General features: G+C 47.7%; 1 protein-coding gene across 3 annotated transcripts in view; it reads left to right on the forward strand.

Annotated features, from left to right (window-relative positions):
* Positions 1-13,133, forward strand: part of osbpl1a (oxysterol binding protein-like 1A) — a 316,457-nt gene that overhangs the window by 180,414 nt on the left and 122,910 nt on the right. For all 3 annotated transcript variants that reach the window (XM_070896777.1, XM_070896770.1, XM_070896784.1), the window contains exon 16: positions 1,577-1,739. In XM_070896777.1, coding sequence (XP_070752878.1) covers positions 1,577-1,739 — 163 coding nt within the window. The remainder of the gene's footprint in view (positions 1-1,576; positions 1,740-13,133) is intronic.

The following is a 13,133-nucleotide window of genomic DNA, read 5'->3' on the forward strand; positions in this document are numbered from 1 at the left end:
TGAACAGTCCAATACGAGAACCGCAGTCCCTGTCACAGGTGGGACAGACAGTGGTTGAGGGAAAGGGTGGGTGGGACTGGTTTGCCGCACGCTCCTTCCGCTGCCTGCGCTTGTTTTCTGCTTTGAGGGTGTCCTTAAGGAGATTCCAGAGATAGGGAAGGGCAAGACCACAGAGCGATATGAAAATGAGGATGAGATGGAACAACTAATCAGGAAGAGGAGAGCCAAATAAAGCAGAATCCAGTCACCCAGGAGTCCCCCATCTACTTTGTCAGTTATTCACGCCCCCAATTACCACCTAGCTACCTGTTTTAATTATTCACACGTTCTCTGGGCCTCTCGTGTCTGTTAATTCTCTTCTGCCTCCTTTAGTCTTGTAGTACTATCACCCCTTCTGCCATTTAACCATCTCCCGTTCTCCACCTAATCACTGTGCGGGTCATTTTTATATATTTTCTTGTGCATATGGTCTCCTCCCCCTTCCCCCCCCCCTCCCCCCACCCCCAAGGCTTCTTCGGCAGCATCTCCCAAACCCGCGACCTCTACCGCCGAGAAGGACAAGGGCAGCAGGCGCATGGGAACACCACCACCTCCACGTTCCCCTCCCAGTCACACACCATCCCGACTTGGAAATATATCGGCCGTTCCTTCATCGTCGCTGGGTCACAATCCTGGAACTCCCTCCCTAACAGCACTGTGGGAGCACCTTCACCACACGGGACTGCAGCGGTTCAAGAAGGCGGCTCACCACCACCTTCTCAAGGGGCAAATAGGGATGGGCAATAAATGCCGGGGCGCCCACATCCCAGGAACAAATAATCATTTTTTTAAAAGAATGATACAGCACAGAATAAGCCATTCGGCCCATCGTGCCTGGCTCTTTGGTAGAGCTATTGAATTAGCCCCACTCCCTACAGCTCCGTAAATTCCTTTTTGAAAGTTACCGTTGAATTGGCGTCCGCCACCCTTTCAAGCGGCGCATTGCAGATCACAAAAAGCTCACTGCGTAAAAAACATTGATGCGTCACGCTGTTTCTGGTTCTGTTGCAAATCGCCTTAAATCTGTGTGCTCTGGTTATCACTGCTTTTAATACTTTCTTTTTTCTTTTCTCTCCCCTCTTCTCTCTTCCTCCTCTCTTTTCTCCCCTCCCTCGCTCCCTCTGTCTGTGTCTCTCCTTTCTCTCCATCTCTCCTCCCGCCCTCTCTCCACCATCGCATGCTCCCTTCCCCCCCCACCACTCTCTCTTCCTCTCCCTCGTTCTCTCTGTCTGTGTCTCTCCTTTCTCTCTCTCTCTCTCTCTCTCTCTCTCTCTCTCTCTCTCTCTCCATCTCTCCTCCCTCCCTCTCCCTCTCCACCATCGCATGCTCCCTTCCCCCCCCCACCACTCTCTTTTCCTCTCCCTCGTTCTCTCTGTCTGTGTCTCTCCTTTCTCTCTCTCTCTCTCTCTCTCTCTCTCTCTCTCTCTCTCTCTCTCTCTCTCTCTCTCCATCTCTCTTCCCTCCCTCTCCCTCTCCACCATCGCATGCTCTCTTTTCCCCCCCTCTCATTTTCTCTCTCCCTTCTTTCTCTCTCCAGGTGCGTAATCTGCGATTAGAGCAGGAACAGGAGAAGAACAAGATACTCTCGGAAGCTCTCCAGACTCTGGCCTGTGAACACCATGAACTCGAACAATCGTTGGTCAAAGGCTCCCCGCCCCAGAGCGTGCTGAGTGATAATGAATTTTACGATGCTCTTTCAGGTGAGTGAGTTAAGGACTTGTGGTCACAAATGCACCAACATTGGCCATCTCGACTGTTATGTTCAAAATAAAGTAATGTAACTGAGTACTGTAGACATGAGTAAGTGTGACTTTAGCTCCTTTTATTCAAATTCTGCTGGGATCCCTTGGACTTCCACAGATATGCCCCCTGGTGGCGGTATGATACAGGTTACCTAGGGTTGCATACATAACATCGACCGGGCCAACATCCCCAGCATTGAAGCACTGACCACACTGGATCAGCTCCGCTGGGCAGGCCACATAGTCCGCATGCCTGACACGAGACTCCCAAAGCAAACGCTCTTCTCTGAACTCCTTCACGCCAAGCGAGCCCCAGGTGGGCAGAGGAAACGTTACGAGGACACCCTCAAAGCTTCCCTGATAAAGTGCAACATCCCTACCGACACCTGGGAGTCCTTGGCCAAGGACCGCCCTAAGTGGAGGAAGTGCATCCCGGAGGGCGCTGAGCACCTCGAGTCTCGTCGCCGAGAGCACGCAGAAACCAAGTTCAGGCAGCGGAAGGAGCGTGTGGCAAACCAGACTCCCCACCCACCCTTTCCTTCAACCACTATCTGTCCCACCTGTGACAGAGACTGTGGTTCTCATATTGGACTGTTCAGCTACCTAAGGACTCTTTTTTAGAATGGAAGCAAGACTTCCTCGATTCCGAGGGACTGTCTATGATGATGATGATGATGACGAGTAAAACGGACCAAAACAAAGAAACATAGAAAATAGGTGCAGGAGTAGGCCATTCGGCCCTTCGAGCCTGCACCACCATTCAATGAGTTCATGACTGATCATTCACCTCAGTACCCCTTTCCTGCTTTCTCTCCATAGCCCTTAATCCCTTTAGCCATAATGGCCATATCTAACTCCCCCTTGAATATATCCAATGAACTGGATTAACAACTCTCTGCGGCAGGGAATTCCACAGGTTAACAACTCTGAGTGAAGAAATTTCTCCTCATCTCAGTCCTAAAAGGCCTACCCTTTATCTTTAGACGGTGTCCCCTGGTTCTGGACATCCCCAACATCGGGAACATTCTTCCTGCATCTAACCTGTCCAGTCCTGTCAGAATTTTATATGTTTCTATGAGATCCCCTCTCATCCTTCTAAACTCCAGTGGATACAGGCCCAGTCGATCCAGTCTCTCCTCATATGTCAGTCCTGCCATCCCGGGAATCAGTCTGGTGAACCTTCGCTGCACTCCCTCAATAGCAAGAACGTCCTTCCTCAGATTAGGAGACCAAAACTGAACACAATATTCCAGGTGAGGCATCACCAAGGCCCTGAACAACTGCAGTAAGACCTCCCTGCTCCTATACTCAAATCCCCTCGCTTTGAAGGCCAACATACCATTTGCCTTCTTCACCACCTGCTGTATCTGCATGCCAACTTTCAATGACTGATGAACCATGACACCCAGGTCTCGTTGCACCTCCCCTTTTCCTAATCTGCCGCCATTCAGATAATAGTCTGCCTTCGTATTTTTGCCCCCAAAGTGGATAACCGTGGGTGGATAACCTCACGGTTATCCACATTATAATGCATCTGCCATGAATTTGCCCACTCACCTAACCTGTCCAAGTCACCCTGCAGCCTTTTGGCGTCCTCCTCACAGCTCACACTGCCACCCAGCTTAGTGTCATCTGCAAACTTGGAGATATTACACTCAATTCCTTCTTGTAAGTCATTAATGTATATTGTAAATAGCTGGGATCCCAGCACTGAGCCCTGTGGCACTCCACTAGTCACTGCCTACCATCCTGAAAAGGACCCGTCAATCCCGACTCTCTGCTTCCTGTCTGCCAACCAGTTCTCTATCCACGTCAGTACATTACCCCCAATACCATGTGCTTTAATTTTGCACACCAATCTCTTGTGTAGGACCTTGTCAAAAGCCTTTTGAAAGTCCAAATACACCACATCCACTGGTTCTCCCTTGTCCACTCTACTAGTTACATCCTCAAAAAATTGTAGAAGATTTGTCAAGCATGATAAATGGCGGACCAGTTAAACAAATACTTTGGTTCTGTCTTCACGAAGGAAGACACAAATAACGTTCCGGAAATACTACGGGACCGAGAGTCTATTGAGAAGGAGGAACTGAAGGAAATCCTTATTAGGCGGGCAATTGTGTTAGGAAAATTGATGGGATTGGAGGCCAATAAATCCCCGCGGCCTGATAGTCTGCATCCCAGAGTACTTAAGGAAGTGGCCCGAGAAATAGTGGATGCATTGGTGGTGATCATTTTCCAACAGTCTATCGACTCTGGATCAGTTCCTATGGACTGGAGGGTAGCTAATGTAACACCACTTTTTAAAAAAGGAGGGAGAGAGAAAACCGGTAATTATAGACTGGTTAGCCATTTCCCTTTCATAAATCCATGCTGACTTGGACCGATCCTGTTACTGCTTTCCAAATGCCCTGCTATTTCTTCTTTAATAATTGGTTCCAACATTTTCCCCACTACTGATGTCAGGCAAATCGGTCTATAATTCCCCGTTTTTTCTCCTTCCTTTTTTTAAAAAGTGGTGTTACATTAGCTACCCTCCAGTCCATAGGAACTGATCCAGAGTCAATAGACTGTTGGAAAATGATCACCAATGCATCCACTCTTTCTAGGGCCACTCTGGGATGCAGACAATCAGGCCCTAGGAATTTATCGGTCTTCAATCCCATTAATTTCCCTTACACAATTTCCTGACTAATAAGGATTTCCTTCAGTTCCTCCTCCTCGCTCCCCTAGTATTTCCGGAATGTTATTTTTGTCTTCCTTCGTGAAGACAGACCCAAAGTATTTGACCCCTCCACCAATGGAAATAGACCCTTACGCTCCACTATGTCCAGGCCCCTCAATATCTTGTACACCTCAATGAGGTCTCCTTTCAACGTCCTCTGTTCCAATGAGAACAAACCCAGCCTATCCAATCTGTCCTCATAATTAAGATTCTCCATTCCAGGCAGAATCCTAGTAAATCTCCTCTGCACCCTCTCTCGTGCAGTCATGTCCTTCCTATAATACGGTGACCAGAACTGCACGCAGTACTCCAGCTGGGGAAGTCCAGAACCAGGGGATACAGTCTTAGGATAAGGGGTGGGCCATTTAAGACTGAGATGAGGAGAAACTTCTTCACTCAGAGAGTTGTTAACCTGTGGAATTCCCTGCCGCAGAGAGTTGTTGATGCCAGTTCATTGGATATATTCAAAAGGGAGTTAGATGTGGCCCTTACGGCTAAAGGGATCAAGGGGTATGGAGAGAAAGCAGGAAAGGGGTACTGAGGGAATGATCAGCCATGATCTTATTGAATGGTGGTGCAGGCTCGAAGAGCTGACTGGCCTACTCTTGCACCTATTTTCTATGTTTCTATGTGGCTTAACCAAAGTATTATACAATTTAAGCATAACCTCCCTGCTCTTGTATTCTATGCCTTGGCCAATAAAGGCAAGCATTCCGTATGCCTTCTTAACCACCTTATCCACCTGGCCTGCTACTTTCAGGAATCTGTGGACAAGCACTCCAAGGTCCCTTTGTTCATCTACACTATTAAGTGGCCAACCACTTAATGTGTATACCCTTTCCTTATTAGCCCTCCCAAAGTGCATCACCTCACACGTCTCTGAATTAAATTCCATTTGGCACTGCTCTGCCCACCTGACCAGTAGATTGATATCCTCCTGCAGCCCATGACTTTCCTCTTCATTATCAAACACACAGTCAATTTTAGTGTTGCCTACAAACTTCTTAATCACACTCCCTATATTCAAATCTAAATCGTTGATATATACCACAAAAAGCAAGGGACCCAGTACTGAGCCCTGCGGAACCCCACTGGAAACATCCTTCCAGTCACAAAAACATCCATCAATCATTGTCCTTTGCTTCCTACCTCCAAACCAATTTTGGATCCAATTTGCACTTTGCCCTGTATCCCATGGGCTTTAACCTTCATGACCAGTCTCCCATGTGGGACCTGATCAAAAGTCTTGCGAAAGTCCATATATACTACATCGTACGCACTACCCTCATCAACCCTCTTAGTCAAACACGATCTTCCCTTAACAAGTCCGTGCTGACTGTCCCTAATTAATCCTTGCCTTTCCAAATGCAGAGTTATCCTGTCTTTCAGGATTTTTCCAGTAATTTTCCCACCATTGAGGTTAGGCTGACAGGCCTGTAACTACTCGGCCTATCTCGTTTTCCCTTCTTAAACAAGGGTACTACATTAGCAGTCCTCCAATCCTCCAGCACCATGCCCAGATCCAAAGAGGACTGGAAAATGATGTCAAGGCCTCTGCTATTTCCTCTTTTACTTCGCTCAACAGCCTGGGATGCATTTCATCCAGGCCTGGGGACTTATCTACTTTCAAAGCTGTTAAACCCCTTAATACTTTCTCTCTCACTGTATTTATTTCATCCAGAATATCACACTCCTCCTCGATAGCAGTATCTGCATTGCCCCTTTCTTTTGTGAAAACAAATGCAAAGTATGCTCAAGAGGCCAGAATTGGAGGAGTGCAGAATCGCAGAGGGTTGTGGGGTTGGATGAAGTTGCAGAGGTAGGGAGGGGCGAAAACATGGAGGAATTTGAAAACTGATATAGTTCACTGGTATAGTCACTTTGGGGATATTTTGAAGTGGGGATATGATCCAGGTGTTCAGAATGCTCAGGGCATGTATAATATGAAATTCATTAAATCCCAACGCTTTTGTGCAATTTCAATGTCATTATTTAGGGTGGCCAGGAAAGTAATTGGTTGTATATTCTGGGAGTCTGTGGCGCTCCACTTGATCCCTTTCATTCCTTGTGCTGCTATTTTAGTTGAAGTGGTTATGCATTATTTACACAAATTCCATGTGTGAGGACAGTGCTGGTTTAATGTGCATCGCTTCGTGAAAATGTGACATGCAAACAGTATAAAAAGTGAATCGAGCAAGTATTCAGATAAGTACAATAAAGGTGACCCTCGCGTGTTCTCTCCCTTTCTCTCCCCCTTTCTCTCCCTCGCTCTCGCTCTCGCTCTCGCTCTCCTCTCTCTCGCTTACTCCTCTCGCTCGCTCGCGCTCTCTCGCTCACTTGCTTTCTCTCGCTCGCTGGCTCACTGTCGCTCTCGCTTGCTTTCGCTTACACTCTCTCTCTCTCGCTTACACTCTCTCTCTCTCTCGCTTACACTCTCTCTCTCTCGCTTACACTCTCTCTCTCTCGCTTACACTCTCTCTCTCTCGCTTACACTCTCTCTCTCTCGCTTACACTCTCTCTCTCTCTCGCTTACACACTCTCTCTCTCTCGCTTACACTCTCTCTCTCTCGCTTACACTCTCTCTCTCTCGCTTACACTCTCTCTCTCGCTTACACTCTCTCTCTCTCGTTTACACTCTCTCTCTCTCGCTTACACTCTCTCTCTCTCGCTTACACTCTCTCTCTCTCTCGCTTACACTCTCTCTCTCTCTCGCTTACACTCTCTCTCTCTTACACTCTCTCTCTCTTACACTCTCTCTCTCTCGCTCACTCTCTCTCTCTCGCTCACTCACTCACTCACTCTCTCTCTCTCGCTTACACTCTCTCTCTCTCGCTTACACTCTCTCTCTCTCGCTTACACTCTCTCTCTCTCGCTTACACTCTCTCTCTCTCGCTTACACTCTCTCTCTCTCGCTTACACTCTCTCTCTCTCGCTTACACTCTCTCTCTCTCGCTTACACTCTCTCTCTCTCGCTTACACTCTCTCTCTCTCGCTTACACTCTCTCTCTCTCGCTTACACTCTCTCTCTCTCGCTTACACTCTCTCTCTCTCGCTTACACTCTCTCTCTCTCGCTTACACTCTCTCTCTCTCTCGCTTACACTCTCTCTCTCTCTCGCTTACACTCTCTCTCTCTCGCTCACACTCTCTCTCTCTCGCTCACACTCTCTCTCTCTCGCTCACACTCTCTCTCTCTCGCTCACACTCTCTCTCTCGCTCACACTCTCTCTCTCTCGCTCACACTCTCTCTCTCTCGCTTACACTCTCTCTCTCTCGCTTACACTCTCTCTCTCTCGCTTACACTCACTCACTCTCTCTCTCTCGCTTACACTCTCTCTCGCTTACACTCTCTCTCTCTCTCTCTCGCTGACTCTCTCGCGCCCGCTCTCACGCAGTCTAAGGAGAAGGGGTAAGCCATTTAGGACCGAGATGAGGAGAAACTTCTTCACCCAGAGAGTGGTGAACCTGTGGAATTCTCTACCACAGAAAGTAGTTGAGGCCAATTCACTAAATATATTCAAAAAGGAGTTAGATGTAGTCCTTACTACTAGGGGGATCAAGGGGTATGGTGAGAAAGCAGGAACAGGGTACTGAAGTTGCATGTTCAGCCATGAACTCATTGAATGGCAGTGCAGGCTCGAAGGGCTGAATGGCCTACTCCTGCACCTATTTTCTATGTTTCTATGTTTCTCTCTCGCATTGCTCTCTCTCTCGCGTGCTTTCTCACTTTCTCCGATATACTTTGCTCTCTCGCACAAAATTGTTTTAACCCCGAAGTTGGAAATTTCCCCTGGGCCTTGGGCGATGATTTTTTGCAGCTCCCTTTGAGAGACATTCTGGTAATGCACAAGAGAGAGCTGCATCATTGGAATTGTTTTCGTCCTGTAAACTACAATACCTGACGTGCTCCATGACAACAGGGCACTGAACCTTAAGCTTGGCCACAGTCCCAGCTCCTGTGGTGTTTTCTGTGCGAGGGAGTGGCTTTGTGGAAGTTGTGTTTTCCAGCCGGCTCCTGTGGTGCTCAGATATCTCGAGTACACTGGACCACCCATGTCACACGGCCACCAGGCAGGACATGTGCAGGTAGCGGTGATGTGTGAATGGTTGGCTGGGGGAAGGTGGGAAGAAAAACCCAATAAATATTTTATTTTCAGCATTTTACGCAGTTTGAGCCAAAAGTATTTGGACTGTATTTTTTGTATTGTGGTGGGACAGGTCACACTGGGGTCAGAAAGAGGATTTATGAGCCGCTCTGATGCTAAGCTCAGATATTGTGGTCGGAGTCACTGAGCCAGGAAGCCCAGACCATGGCGTTAGATACCGACTGTCAGCTGACTTTTTATTTAATTCATTCACGGATGTGGGCGTCGCTGGCAAGGCCGGCATTTATTGCCCGTGTCTAACTGCCCCTTGAGAAGGTGGTGGTGAACTGCCTTCTTGAATCGCTGCAGTCCGTGTGGTGAAGGTGCTCCCACAGTGCTGTCTCCAGTCGACCCGGGGCCCAGCGTCGGCGGCAGTCGGGAGCAGCGTCGAGGAGGTCCGTTGGTGAGGCCTATAAAAGGCCCAGTGTCGGCGAGAGGCGTACTTGTGCAGCTACAGGGAGAAGGCAAAGAAGAAGTAGAAAGAAACAGAAAGGTGACGTCACAGCCAAGGGGGTAAGTGATTGGCTGGTGATTGGTGAGTAGTTTTTCTTTTTTCTCTTCTATAACAGTGAGTAAACTTTAACATTGTTGTTGCCTATCAAAGGGTTAAGTCATGGCAGGACAGCTCGGTCACATGTTATGCTCCTCCTGTACCATGTGGGAACTCAGGGACGACTCCAGTGTCCCTGACAACTACGTGTGCGGGAAGTGTATCTGCCTCCAGCTCCTGACGGACCGCGTTGCGGAGTTGGAGCTGAGGGTGGATTCACTCTGGAGCATCCACGATATTGAGAATGACGTGAGTAGCACGTGTAGCGAGTTGGTCTTACCGCAGGTGAAGGGTCCACAGCCAGATAGGGAATGGAAGACCAGCAGGAAGAGCAGTGCAAGGAAGGTAGTGCAGGGGTCCCCTGCGGTCATCCCCCTGTAAAACAGATACACCGCTTTGGGTACTGTTGGGGGGAATGACTCATCAGGGGAGGGCAGCAGCAGCCAAGTTCATGGCACTGTGGGTGGCTCTGTTGCACAGAAGGGCAGGAAAAAGAGTGGGAGAGCGATAGTGATAGGGGATTCAATTGTAAGGGGAATTGATAGGTGGTTCTGCGGCCGCAACTGAGACTCCAGTATGGTATGTTGCCTCCCTGGTGCAAGGGTCAAGGATGTGTCGGAGCGGGTGCAGGACATTCTAAAAATGGAGGGAGAACAGCCAGTTGTCGTGTGCACATTGGTACCAACGACATAGGTTTAAAAAAAGGGACGAGGTCCTACGAAACTAATTTAAGGAGCTAGGAGCTAAATTAAAAAGTCGCACCTCAAAAGTAGTAATCTCGGGATTGCTACCAGTGCCACGTGCTAGTCAGAGTAGGAATCGCAGGATAGCGCAGATGAATACGTGGCTTGAGCAGTGGTGCAGCAGGGAGGGATTCAAATTCCTGGGGCATTGGAACCGGTTCTGGGGGAGGTGGGACCAGTACAAACCGGACAGTCTGCACCTGGGCAGGACCGGAACCAATGTCCGAGGGGGAGTGTTTGCTAGTGCTGTTGGGGAGGAGTTAAACTAATATGGCAGGGAGATGGGAACCAATGCAGGGAGATAGAGGGAAACAAAAAGGAGGCAAAAACAAAAGACAGAAAGGAGATGAGGAAAAGTGGAGGGCAGAGAAACCCAAGGCAAAGAACAAAAAGGGCCATTGTACAGCAAAATTCTAAAAGGACAGAGGGTGTTAAAAAAACAAGCCTAAAGGCTTTGTGTCTTAATGCAAGGAGTATCCGTAATAAGGTGGATGAATTAACTGTGCAAATAGATGTTAACAAATATGATGTGATTGGGATTACGGAGTCGTGGCTCCAGGATGATCAGGGCTGGGAACTCAACATCCAGGGGTATGCAACAGGAAGGATAGAATAAAAGGAAAAGGAGGTGGGGTAGCATTGCTGGTTAAAGAGGAGATTAATGCAATAGTTTGGAAAGACATTAGCTTGGATGATGTGGAATCTATATGGGTAGAGCTGCAGAACACCAAAGGGCAAAAAACGTTAGTGGGAGTTGTGTACAGACCTCCAAACAGTAGTAGTGATGTTGGGGAGGGCATCAAACAGGAAATTAGGGGTGCATGCAATAAGGGTGCAGCAGTTATAATGGGTGACTTTAATATGCACATAGATTGGGCTAACCAAACTGGAAGCAATACGGTGGAGGAGGATTTCCTGGAGTGCATAAGGGATGGTTTTCTAGACCAATATGTCGAGGAACCAACTAGGGGGGAGGCCATCTTAGACTGGGTGTTGTGTAATGAGAGAGGATTAATTAGCAATCTCGTTGTGCGAGGCCCCTTGGAGAAGAGTGACCATAATATGGTGGAATTCTGCATTAGGATGGAGAATGAAACAGTTAATTCAGAGACCATGGTCCAGAACTTAAAGAAGGGTAACTTTGAAGGTATGAGGCGTGAATTGGCTAGGATAGATTGGCGAATGATACTTAAGGGGTTGACTGTGGATGGGCAATGGCAGACATTTAGAGACCGCATGGATGAACTACAACAATTGTACATTCCTGTCTGTCGTAAAAATAAAAAAGGGAAGGTGGCTCAACCGTGGCTATCAAGGGAAATCAGGGATAGTATTAAAGCCAAGGAAGTGGCATACAAATTGGCCAGAAATAGCAGCGAACCCAGAGACTGGGAGAAATTTAGAACTCGGCAGAGGAGGACAAAGGGTTTGATTAGGGCAGGGAAAATGGAGTACGAGAAGAAACTTGCAGGGAACATTAAGACGGATTGCAAAAGTTTCTATAGATGTGTAAAGAGAAAAAGGTTAGTAAAAACAAACGTAGGTCCCCTGCAGTCAGAATCAGGGGAAGTCATAACTGGGAGCAAAGAAATGGCAGACCAATTGAACAAGTACTTTGGTTCGGTATTCACTAAGGAGGACACTAACAACCTTCCGGATATAAAAGGGGTCAGAGGGTCTCGTAAGGGGGAGGAACTGAGGGAAATCCTTATTAGTCGGGAAATTGTGTTGGGGAAATTGATGGGATTGAAGGCCGATAAATCCCCAGGGCCTGATGGACTGCATCCCAGAGTACTTAAGGAGGTGGCCTTGGAAATAGCGGATGCATTGACAATCATTTTCCAACATTCCATTGACTCTGGATCAGTTCCTATCGAGTGGAGGGTAGCCAATGTAACCCCACTTTTTAAAAAAGGAGGGAGAGAGAAAACACGGAATTATAGACCGGTCAGCCTGACATCGGTAGTGGGTAAAATGATGGAATCAATTATTAAGGATGTCATAGCAGCGCATTTGGAAAGAGGTGACATGATAGGTCCAAGTCAACATGGATTTGTGAAAGGGAAATCATGCTTGACAAATCTTCTGGAATTTTTTGAGGATGTTTCCAGTAGAGTGGACAAGGGAGAACCAGTTGATGTGGTATATTTGGACTTTCAGAAGGCTTTCGACAAGGTCCCACACAAGAGATTAATGTGCAAAGTTAAAGCACATGGGATTGGGGGTAGTGTGCTGACATGGATTGAGAACTGGTTGTCAGACAGGAAGCAAAGAGTAGGAGTGAATGGGTACTTTTCAGAATGGCAGGCGGTGACTAGTGGGGTACTGCAAGGTTCTGTGCTGAGGCCCCAGCTGTTTACACTGTACATTAATGATTTAGACGAGGGGATTAAATGTAGTATCTCCAAATTTGCGGATGACACTAAGTTGGGTGGCAGTGTGAGCTGCGAGGAGGATGCTATGAGGCTGCATAGCGAGTTGGATAGGCTAGGTGAGTGGACAAATGCATGGCAAATGAAGTATAATGAGGATAAATGTGAGGTTATTCACTTTGGTGGTAAAAACAGAGAGACAGGCTATTATCTGAATAGTGACAGATTAGGAAAAGGGGAGGTGCAACGAGACCTGGGTGTCATGGTACATCAGTCATTGAAGGTTGGCATGCAGGTACAGCAGGCGGTTAAGAAAGCAAATGGCATGTTGGCCTTCATAGCGAGGGGATTTGAGTACAGGGGCAGGGAGGTGTTGCTACAGTTGTACATTGCCTCGATGAGGCCACACCTGGAGTATTGTGTACAGTTTTGGTCTCCTAACCTGAGGAAGGACATTCTTGCTATTGAGGGAGTGCAGCGAAGGTTCACCAGACTGATTCCCGGGATGGCGGGACTGACATATCAAGAAAGACTGGATCAACTGGGCTTGTATTTACTGGAGTTCAGAAGAATGAGAGGGGACCTCATAGAAATTTTTAAAATTCTGATGGGTTTAGACAGGTTAGATGCAGGAAGAATGTTCCCAATGTTGGAGAAGTCCAGAACCAGGGGTCACAGTCTAAGGATAAGGGGTAAGCCATTTAGGACCGAGATGAGGAGAAACTTCTTCACCCAGAGAGTGGTGAACCTGTGGAATTCTCTACCACAGAAAGTTGTTGAGGCCAATTCACTAAATATATTCAAAAAGGAGTTAGATGA

The sequence above is a fragment of the Pristiophorus japonicus genome, chromosome 1, assembly GCF_044704955.1.
Source record: "Pristiophorus japonicus isolate sPriJap1 chromosome 1, sPriJap1.hap1, whole genome shotgun sequence".
Lineage (NCBI taxonomy): Eukaryota > Metazoa > Chordata > Chondrichthyes > Pristiophoridae > Pristiophorus > Pristiophorus japonicus.